Source organism: Cyprinodon tularosa, unplaced genomic scaffold (assembly GCF_016077235.1).
Source record: "Cyprinodon tularosa strain WSP-4 unplaced genomic scaffold, ASM1607723v1 ctg140, whole genome shotgun sequence".
Classification (NCBI taxonomy): Eukaryota; Metazoa; Chordata; class Actinopteri; order Cyprinodontiformes; family Cyprinodontidae; genus Cyprinodon; species Cyprinodon tularosa.
In genome coordinates this window covers 1,166,329-1,177,786 of record NW_024038221.1, presented here as the reverse complement: position 1 = coordinate 1,177,786, position 11,458 = coordinate 1,166,329, and the positions used below count along the sequence as shown (strand labels likewise).

Below are 11,458 nucleotides of genomic sequence, written 5' to 3'. Positions count from 1 at the left end.
TTTAAGGTAGCACCTCAAAACCATGGTTTTCTTATGACATCAGCAAAGGGTCTAAAGGTTCTGCCAACCTATCGGAAAAAACATTGTGGAGCTCAGCTGGTCTGGCTCATCCTTGGGTAGGTTAACTAAATGTGTAAAGTTGCCGTATTAATCAGATAAAAATATAGTAGAAACCTTTATTAATTTCCAATCCATTGCTGTACAGGAAAGGTTTGGGTTCCAAGTCCCTCAGAGATAAAGATGTGTTTGAGTTTTATAAGGATGCTGGCTTAATGTGGTTAGAGCATCACTTTCCACAGTGATACGACTTCTCCACCAACAAGAACAGAAGAAGCCGCTGACTTTATGTCAGAAGGAGAGGAAAGGTTTGGAAACTGCAAGGATCTTATGTAGATATCTGGTTATAACAGCAAAAATCAAGTTTTAAACAAATTCATTTAACTTTGTAGTAGTTGAACTGCAGAAAAGGCTGAAAATCCTTCTGAATAATAAGTTTATCTGGTTGTTTCTCTTGTGTTAAACTGCTCAAACAAATAAGAAGAAAGTTTTACCCAATCTTATAACACGGTTCTGACACGTTTCCCATTCAATCATCATTGCTTTGACAGTGAGACATTTCTTCTGGTTGGTGCTGACCTACGGCAAGCTGGATAAGTCACCATGATTCTGCTCTGAAAGAGGCCTAGAAAAATGGCAGACTTTAAAGGATTTCTTTGAGTTATTCTCTGTTTTTTATGGTAAAAACCAAAACTTATCAAACAACTTCATTTATTTTGGATTTGATCTAATCCACAGGGGACTAAATTGATTCATAAACTCTTAAATAGATGCATACAGTATCAGCAAGTTGCAAAGAAACCAGAAACATCCCATTTTCATCAACAAGGTCCTAAGTCTGGATATTGCAGCCCTCCTATAAGCAGAAGTGGTAGAGCTCCTAAAAACTGGTTCCTTTTGCTTCTAAAGCCAAAACCATCAACTGTTCTATGGGTGAAGCTCTGTACAGATTTAATGCTTCAGGCCTCTAATCAGCCCCTAAGTGTGTTTCCCAATAGGGCAAAGAAATCTAAGGCAGGTAAACTTTCCTGTTTGGACTGTTAGTAGCACTTCTGCTACCATTTTTACAATAAGGCCTTCCATAAAAATGGCTTGTATGTATTATATAGATCTGTTATTAATTAATCTGTAAACACTTTATAAATCATCATCTATAAGTCTTTATTATGCATGCCAAAAAATTGTTTGCAAATTCTTATAATAGTAAGGTAGTAACTTATGCAGCTTCAGCTGAAATGAATTGCTTCAATCGGTAAGAAGTAACTGAATTAATTTTGCCAAACTTAATTTACTTAACATAGTTTAATCATACAAATTATAAACTAAATAAAAAAGTAAATACATTTTTTTTCTTTGTATTTTGGGATATTATTTTATTGCAGAGGTTTATGCACAGTTGAGCTCAAAGCCACTTATTTCCCTTGTAGGTTTTAAAGTAATAGTTAATTTCCCCAACGTGATTCTTCTGACTAAAAATAAGGTTAACGCTGTGGAATCATCCAGTTCCTGACTTGATCCTGATAGTAAGTCTGTTTTACATCTTAATAGATGGCTGAGAATTTCCATTCAGAAATAAACATCTCCATTAAATACAAATAATAGCATCTGGAGCTGGTTTTATGAAATGAAATCATTAATAACCTTCTGCCATGTTGTTATAACCGACTTCGACTAACTTTATTCCATCCTATACAAACTGAACGCTTTATGAAAAATGGCGGCTGGATTAATGGATTAAAGCTCCTTTTACAGATTAAACTAAATGTTTAGTAAAAAAACAGCAGAAAAAACAGCAGAGGAGGACAATTTGTGCCTGAATATTTGGCTTTAACAGTACAAACCCAACCAAATAACATTGAAAGTCTCATCAGGACATCTTATTCATACAATACTCAAACTGCCTTAGATTATTATATTACAAATATATAATAATATATTGTAGATTGACAAAACTTTTTTTCTTTATTGTTGTACACCACACTCCAAAATGAGCTTAAAAACGCCCTTTATTATATGTGTTATTGTCTGTTACGCATGGCTTCATATATTCTATACTACACTGCAATATTTACACAGCAGTTTATCTCGTCATTGCCTCCATACGCTCGGCTTTAACCGAAAAGTCCAACTGTTGACGGACTCCATTTGATTCATCGAAATTAAAGGAAAAGTCCGGTCAGCAAGGAATAATCAACAGGTCATTATTATACCTAAAACCAGGCATCCCCAAACTCGGTCCTCAAGGCCCGCTGTCCTGCAGGTTTTAGAGGTTTCCTTGCTCCAGCACAGCTGATTTTAATTGAAAGCTGATTAACAGGCTTTTGGTCTACTGCAATCATAAGCAGCTGTGCTGAAGAAGAGAAACCTCTAAAACCTGCTGGACAGGGGGCCTTGAGGACCGAGTTTGGGGATGCCTGTCTAAAACGAATACGTTTGTGGTGGTATAATGAATTTAGCGTTAATCAGTAAAAAAATAAAACCAATTTTTGTCCAGCTATGCTATATCCAGCTATTTTTACCCATATATAGCAACACCTCACTCCTGACATCTTCCAACAGTGACGTCACGGTGCGGTAAGCCTAGTGCCATTCTCCCCGCTTTACAAGCAAAATCAATGGGAACTACTAGACCCATCTGCAAGCAACAACACTCATTGAAGATTTCCAGAGAACTTCACCAGTGAAATTCACCAGAGCTATAGTTAAACTGACGATGCCCATGTGCATGGCAGCTGGGTGTTGTAATACATCGAGTAAAAGTGAAAAAAACATGAGTTATTTCACCTTTAAGATTCATGATCCTCCAAGGACGGGTTTGGAGTTGGATTGCCAACTTGAAGAGGGAGGATTTACCATCGAACTTCAGGCCAGAGAAAAATAATATATAACTAACATTTCAAAGAAGAATGTTTTCAAGATGATTGGATAATAGCACATTGTGACAAACACCAGATAAAGCACTGGGACTTGTTCAACAGCCGATACGGCACTATGACGTCACAAACTGGTAGGTGGCAATAGCGTTCTTTGACAAACATGGATGTCTCCAATAAATCACATTCAAATTAAAAATTACTATTAATTAAAACACTTATCATTTATTTAACAGTTTTGTAATAATTCTATATTTAAAGTACTTTCAGAAGTTTGAATTCTGAATCTGACCCGACTTTTCCTTTAAGGGCTCTGATTGGTTTAGACCCTTTTATTTCCTGATGTGCTCCCAACACCTGGGAGAGAAATGGCTGACACTTCCTACTGATAACAGCAAAGCAAAACGCAAACACACGCACACATCCCTTAGGTAGGTTTAGAGAGGATCCTGGGTAATAAAAGGCAGTGAAGCTAGAACAAACGGATCAAATCTGAGTTTTTCTTTAACAACAAAAAAAAAAAAAGACGCAGAGAGGACCGACTGTTTGGGCAGTTTCAGCATCTGGAAAAGTCAGCTGCCTGCAAATAAAAAAAGCAGCTTCTACACACAGATATAATCTACTTTAGTTTGGATTATGTTGGAAAAACTGTACAGGATAATATTAGTTAGGAACAGGGACATAGAAACAAACATTTAAGATAAATAATTAAGGCTTGAACAAGACAAAAGCAAATACTGTGAAAGAGTGAACTAAAGTTTGGAAATCAAAGAGCACTATGGCTTGTTTTCAATCCAGCCATCTGCAGCCCTGATCTGACATAACTCCACACCTACTGCAGGGATGCAAAATGGCAGCCACAGAAAAGGCCACTAGAGGGAGCCGTGACATCCAGCTGGTTTGTGTCTCCCCCTGGAGCTGTGGGCTTTAAGGTCATTTGGTGTACTCTACAGCCTCTTCCTCTTAAAGTAGTCGGCGTACTGGCCTCCCAGGCCCTGGGAGTGCTGCCCGATATACGCACTCTCCGATGGCGGCGCCTCCTGCACTGCAAGCTGAGGGTAGTCCCTCTTTATCCCCCGGGTCTGGTTCTGAGGACAGACAATAATGAAGGTGAAAATGTATCATCATGGTTCAGAGTCATAGATGGATGCCAATGATTTGTTTGAAATTTCTTAGGAAATGAACAAACAATCGTTTTATTCAAAAGATAATTTTTGTTTTTCACTCCGAATGTTTGTTTTAAATGGACAAATCGTTAGGAAATGTAGTGAAAAAGTCAAAAAAGACGTATTCTAGAAATCTCTTTAGTGCAAAAGTGAATCAGCAAAATTAAAAATAGTTCAAATGAATCATATTTATACATTTAATTAGTTGTTTGTAAACCAGAACAGAACAAAGAAATCTAAAGTTTTATTTTCAATAAAACCTGATTAGCTATTTCTCTTTACATTTATCATGCAGGTGAGAAAATAAACTCATCAAGTTCAACGGAGACCGGTATAATGTGGACGTTACACCTGCACTCGGCCGTACTGAGGTGGAATGTGAAAAACTCCATCAAGCATTAGAAATGTGCCAGTTAAAACCAATCTGTCACACACCAACACTGCCTTAAAATCAAAGCTATGATGCGCTGGAATACTCAGAGGTGTGAAACCGTTTCCCTCAGCATTGCATGGTCTCCTTCCAGGACCGTATCCCATTTAAACGATAATTTACCCCGAAAGAATGTTCTATCTGCAGAACAGACATTTTTTTCTAGAGGAAACTGGACTCAACACCTACGGCCCCGTTTTCATCATTAAAACTTCAGTTTGCTTCCTTATGGCGGTCAAAACTAACCAAGTATATAGTTATTAACTGTTGAATATATTTGTTATAATAGTGTAACAATGCATGCACATTTGGGACTCTCTTGCACATTGGTACAGATGGAACAACATGCAGGGAGGCAATAATAGCAGAACTGTGTCCATGTAATAGTTACTAATGGAAAAAAAGGCTGGCTTTTTATTGAAAAGGCCTTATTTTAAGCAACTTGTAAATTGTGTAAATTAGTCTGACTTGTATTTGACTAAAACAAGTGATGCATAATCTAAGTAAGAAAATATTCTGAAAGATGCAGATACAGACTATTAAAAAGCTCTCAAATAATCTGTAAAGTAAAACATTGAGCAGAAAGTGGAAAATGAAAAAAGCTCATTTGGTCTTAGCGTTCAGGGCTGGTAGATTTAGGGGGTGGCAGGCTGCACAGAGGCAGGCTGCACAAACAAATGTAAATCTCACTAAAGGCGAGACCCAGCAAGAAAGTCTGGAACTGTTTGGTTTATAGTCACAGTTTTCCTTTCTCTTAACCTCCTCTCAAGCTTTTTTTCTCTGAACGACTTTTATAACTTCAATCTTCTTGAACAAAAAAAGAAAGAAGAGAAAGCTAGAGTTAGATGCAGTGATGTTTAACCTCCACATAATGAGTATATTCACAATATATGGAGTATATCATGGGGGAGCAGATAAATACCACAGCCTCTAAACCAAAGGATCCAGGCTTTGCAGCATGTATGTTATCTTCTCATCCACAGAAAACCTATATGTTAAATGGTTTAAACTGCTCTGAGGTGTCAACAAGATTGTTCCTCAGATGCCCATTTCTCCTTAGGACTGGCTGGGTGTGGAGTCCCCAAATCTTTACATCATATTCAAGGTAAAAAAGGAATGTCTGCCAGATATCTCCACAGAGTACAAACTTTAATATATCAGAAAAAGCAGAAACTCAAAAAGGGAGGACAGGAGGAGAGGAAAGGACACCAAGGAGAGATGGTAAGTAGGTGGAAGGAAGGAAGGAAGGAAGGAAGGAAGGAAGGAAGGAAGGAAGGAAGGAAGGAAGGAAGGAAGGAAGGAAGGAAGGAAGGAAGGAAGGAAGGAAGGAAGGAAGGAAGGAAGGAAGGAAGGAAGGAAGGAAGGAAGGAAGGAAGGAAGGACCCATTAGTGGTTCCCAATGAAAACTGAAATTCAGTTGAAATCCCAAAGAAAGAACAGGACTTGAAACCACCTTCATATATAAAGAACAGAAAGTTAGAGGCACTTTGGTTCCCACAACTTGCATCTGTTAATATGTGACATTTAACCTTTAACACGCTGAATTACGAGGAACCAAAACTAAAAACAATTGGTTATTTATTCCCTTTACTTATTTTGTAAAGTCATTCATTGGTGTTTTTGCATCTACAGTATTTCTTTTATTTTTATTTATTTGTTTTTGTAGTTCAGGGGATAGCAGCAGAATTATTAAAAGAAACTACCTGAACTTAACAGTTAAGAGAGACGGGGGATGGGATTTCTATAAGTTTTAGCAATTTGCTAAGATTTAATTACTTCCTTCTTCTTTTCGAACAATTGATCCAACAATAACAGGCTCATTGATTTTCTGAGGATTTGTTTGTGCTGATCTGTTTCTCTTTGTTGTCTCGCTGTCTTTTATGTTTCAAACTGTCCAAAATCAATCAAATCAAATCAAATTATAAAATGTCAGCAGAAAATCATCACAGTTAACGTGAAATAAAGTGTAAAAACAGCAGTGTGTTCTTATGATAGTATAATAAACTGCTATTTGCTTCTTTTGTTGATTAGCTTTAATTTATAAAAATACAAAGAACACAAGCGTCTAAATAAATGCTAAACTCTTGATGAAAATCACAAATTGAGAGTAAAATTCTGATGGATTCATCAGTAAAATCAAAAACAAAGATTATGTTTCCTAAACTTGGTAAAATATCTCAATCTTTCGGAATCCCAGTATGAAAGAATTCATTTCCAACAGCCAGGTCCTGTAATGTGACTCACATAGTAGTACGTGTTCCAGTCTGTGGCCGCCGTGTGAGCGTGCGTGACAGAGCTGGGACCAGCTGGAGGGGGATGTGGTGCTCCGAGAAAGCCAGGCATTAAAGGAAGGGCGCTGTAGGCTGGGAGCACGGCTGTGGCAGGCAGAACCGCTGCAGGAGGTGCTGGACCGTTACTGACTGCATGCAGAGGGACTCCCAGAGACTTACACACCTCTACTTCCTGCAGTGAACACATCCATACAACAATAAGCATCCAGTATAAAACATTTCCTTTAAAAGTTAAACTTGTGTTCCTAATAGTCTGCATATTCTGATTGTCTGCTTCAGAATTGGTTGAACTTTTCCGCCCTCTAGTGGCCGCTGAAAGTCAAACTCTATTTTTTTTTTATTTCAGTTTGTGCCCAAGACGTTAAACCTAAATAAAATATTCCTATGAAGAGATTTTTAAAACTTCAGCACCAGAAAACCATCTATGAATAAATCTAAATGCAAAATAATTGCAAGCAACTTCTGAAAACCTACAGCCTCATTTGGCACACAAACTTCTCAACCGTCACACCAAAGGTAGATCCATTCGTATAATGAAACTGCTGCAGAGTTATACTTTTTCCAGTTTACTAAAACTTCAAAAATTATATCCGAGATTTATTCCAAGGTCACTCAATAATGGAAACAGGGAATTCATGCAAATGCAAGTAACATTCCTGAGGCATGCAGCCTCAAACACTTCACAAGGAACATCCTTCCCATCAGATGTATAAGATTATAGTAAAGCCCAAACATGATCAAAATTATGGAGTGGAAATCAGAAATAATCTACTAATGGCATTTCATTTAAATTAGTATGTATTTATTTATGAGGCAGGTTGCAAATTGATAACTGCAGTGCATGTTCTCGCAGATTTATACTATAGAAATGCTGGAAAACTGTCTTTAGTTCTATGGTGAAATGAACATCCGTGAATCTACAGTAAAGCTTCATAAAACAAGATCTCAGTGTTTATGACAATATCTTTAGGGAATTAATTAATTCGATTTAGTTTATTTCTATAGCGCCAATTCACAAACCATGTCATCTCAAGTCACTTTACAGTTCAACAGATCATACAGTCAAATTGATTCAAGTTTTCTATCTAAGGAAAACCAGTTGATTGAATCGACTCATTGACTTGAAGGCAATCCCTCACACTAAGCATGCTTGTAGCGACAGTGGAGAGGAAAAACTCCCTTTTAACAGGAAGAAACCTCATCAGAACCAGGCTCAGTGTGAGCGGCCATCTGCCAAGGCCGACTGGGGTTCAAGGAGACAGAAGCAGAGATACAAAAAGCAGCTGTAAATTACAGTTATTAACAACCTTATATCCACTGCTACTTCATGTATTGTGGCTCTTTTTTTTTATTCGACAACTGATAACACAACTTTTGGTTTAAACCGAGAGAATATGAGGTGCTGTTTTGAACTTAGCCAGCCTGTGTGTACCTTGCTGGCGAAGGCCTGGTTTGTTGTTGGAGGCTGGGAGTAGTACTGAGTCACAGCCTGCATGTAGGTGGTGTAATCCCCATAGGTGGAGGCAGCAGGAACCTGGAACACAAACATCTTACAATCACCAAACTTTATCGTCATACACAATCAAAAAAGAAAAAGAAAATTAAAATCCCTCACTATAAACAGTCCTTTTTTAAAGAGAATATAACCATGTAAAGGTTTTTGCATTCGTCAGGTTGCAGCCACAAACTTTAATGTATTGCACTTTATAAAAAAAATCATGGATTTTACTGTACATGACAGAGTGGGAAAAACTAAAACAAAAAGAAAGAATATGGCTGCAGAGAGTTACTATGAAAGTTAGATGTGAAGGTTCATGTTTATTAAAAAAAAAGAGTAACTAAACTTAATTTAATGAGCAATATTACAGATATTATTTATATTAATTGTTATAATTAATTAATTGTTAAGATCAAGGTGGTTATTGAAAATTACAGCTAATGAAATCAGGAATACTAAGATAAAAAAAATGATGATGGGAATAAAAAATCAAAACCAGAACTTGCAAAAAAAAAAAATATATATATATATATATAACAGAATCAAAAATCAATAATTAAACTAAAACTCTAATCAGTTTATAAAGCTAATTAAAACTAACATATCCATGAATGTGCTTAGTTATCATTTCGAGGTCTAGTTTCCGGCTGCAGTTTTTTGCATTACATCAGCAGTCATGTGTGCTGCTGCAGCGGTCTGTCCTGATCTGGTCTTGGATTCTATTTTTTTCTGAGGTATGTAAGTCGCATTACAGAAAATACAAAAACTATAACTGGAGCTAATAATGATAAATAGTAAAAATAACTCAAATGTAAAATAGAATGAATAAAAACAAAAACTAATGATAATTCAAAACTCTTTAAACCTTTGATCAGATACAAAAACATTTCCAAAAAAACACGCTAAAAGCTGCTATCGATCAGCTCATACAGTAGTCCGTATAGAAAAAAGAAAGTATCTCTTGAGTTGATGAGTGTTTATAGGCACTCAGTGAAATACTGTGAAAATCCAAATTTCAAGCCAATAGTGTTATTGGAATCCAGGACAAGACCTTAGTACCATTGTAACATTAAAAAATATGGATATTTTGATGGCAAAAAATAATATCAGTGTAATAACAAGAAACGCCAACTTCCCCGAATATATTAAGAAAAATAAAAAAATGTTCTTTTATAAGAAATTCATGAAATGAGTGTAAAAGACACATTTTTTTGGTCCAACATTAATGCTGATACTGACACTTACATTTTTTTAGTTTAAATATAATTGTTAACTTGGCTTATTAACTTTTTCACTATACTTTTTAACTTTTCAATTAGCTTTTTTAATCTTTTTTTTTCTAGAATTGTTAACTTTTGCTTTTCAACTTAATTTACAGTAGGTAATACATCATTTAAGGGCTCATCTAAATGGTCAAATGCCAAAATAAGATGTACAGCCATGTAGCAGTGTCTTTGCTGAATGGCTGGATATAGATCTTGTGCTTGTAAGGCAAGTGATCAGAAATGGTAACTTGCCTTATAAAGTGTTTAACAGGGTAAGTATAATGGGAAAATGAGTAGAAGCATTAGAAACTGGCAGAGTGACATTAGCATAAAGACAAATTAGAAATGACGGGGACAAATTTGATTTAATATGAGTCATTTATTATGTTGGGTTAATTTAAATGGTTCAGTAAATTAATCATTTTATCTTTTATTTTATGGGGATGAGTCTTGCTTCCTGTTTCCTTGTTTTACTCCTTATCAGTTGGTGGTGGTAATAATGCACTACAAATAGATTGAAAACTGCCATAAAACTAAAAGAAGAAGAGTGATCTGATAAAGCACAACTGAAGTGTCAACCACTTCTTTTCAAATGTCTCCAAGGTTACTGGGTTTCTAACAGGGTTTTCATCCGTCCTCAAGTCAAGTCAGATGCAGCTTGCTCTAAGGTTTACCTGTGCATGCTCCTTGCTGTAGTCTGCAGCTGCGCCGTCCTGTGGGGCAGCGGTACCGTAGGTGTGGGCCTGTGCTGCCTGGTAGTGCTGGTACCACTGGTGCATGGCCTCCTAAAGCAACACAGAGCAGCAAGCATCAGCTGAACAGTTGGAGGTATTGCTGTGTGATTCTCATGCTGCTTTGAATGCGCCCTTATTTGTCAGCCATTAACCATTGTTGCTAGAGACAGCTCTCTCTCCCGTTTGCCTCCTTTGTCACGTCGACAAATTAAGCAGACCGTTTTATTGGTTACCTAATCATGACTCATTTGCTTGGATGAGTAGATTGTAATTAACATTTAAAAAGGGGCTTTCTTCTCGCTGCTAAATATCAGATATGTCATTTGCTGCTGTAGGAGGAACAACGACAAGCGGGGAAAAAGAAATGGAGTGACAGGAGAGGGAAGAAAAAAGGAACGGACAGGGGGAACAGACAAACAGCCCGTAGGAGGGTTCCAAGACGTGTTTTGAGAGAAGGGTTGAGAAAAGAGAGGAGCAGGGGACAGATGGAGACGCACAGCGCTTACTGCCAAATCCGCTCTCATCCTCACTGTCCTACCATGCAAACAGTCTGATTTCTCCCAGCCTCCTCTACTTAAAGCTCCCCATTTATCCAATCAGTTCTAACCAAGCAGATCAGCTGATATCAATATATCAGCATATTTGCTTTGCTGTACCTGTGTGTACGCTTGGTTGTACTGGGTGAAGTCAGAGGAGGCGTCAGAGCTGTACGGGGCGGGTGTGGTAGCTGCGACGCTGTGGGAGAATGAGGTCGAACCCTGGGAGACCATGGGAGCGACCGGGTTCCCATACACCCCGGCGCCTGGCTGTCCTCCCTGAGGCTTATTAGCCACGGAGTCTGAAAAACACAAACAGGGCAATCTAAATTCAATGGACAGAGCTTCACAGGAGATGACTTTTCACATTTTGTGACGTCACAACCACAAATGTCTGCTGTGAATTTGAGATCAACACAAAGCATAAAGGTAATGAGGAGACAAAGGAATGGATAGTTTCCTAAACTTTACATAAAACTCTGGCTAAATGTGCTGAGGTTTGTGTTTTCTTTTCCTGACTCAAATCATTAGCATCAGTTACATTTACTTGAGTAATTTTTAAAAATGTATTTACTGCATGACATGTTTTACTTGTATTTGAGTAAGAT

General features: G+C 37.4%; 1 protein-coding gene across 1 annotated transcript in view; it reads right to left on the bottom strand.

The window, feature by feature from the left end:
* Positions 1-2,924: 2,924 nt before the first annotated feature.
* raver2 (ribonucleoprotein, PTB-binding 2) overlaps positions 2,925-11,458 on the bottom strand; it is a 129,101-nt gene continuing 120,567 nt past the window's right edge. Inside the window, exons 12-16 of the mRNA XM_038278376.1 lie at positions 10,971-11,152; positions 10,255-10,365; positions 8,250-8,351; positions 6,771-6,989; positions 2,925-4,018 (exon numbers count right to left, since the gene is read on the bottom strand). Coding sequence (XP_038134304.1) covers positions 3,878-4,018; positions 6,771-6,989; positions 8,250-8,351; positions 10,255-10,365; positions 10,971-11,152 — 755 coding nt within the window. The 3' untranslated portion in view covers positions 2,925-3,877. The remainder of the gene's footprint in view (positions 4,019-6,770; positions 6,990-8,249; positions 8,352-10,254; positions 10,366-10,970; positions 11,153-11,458) is intronic.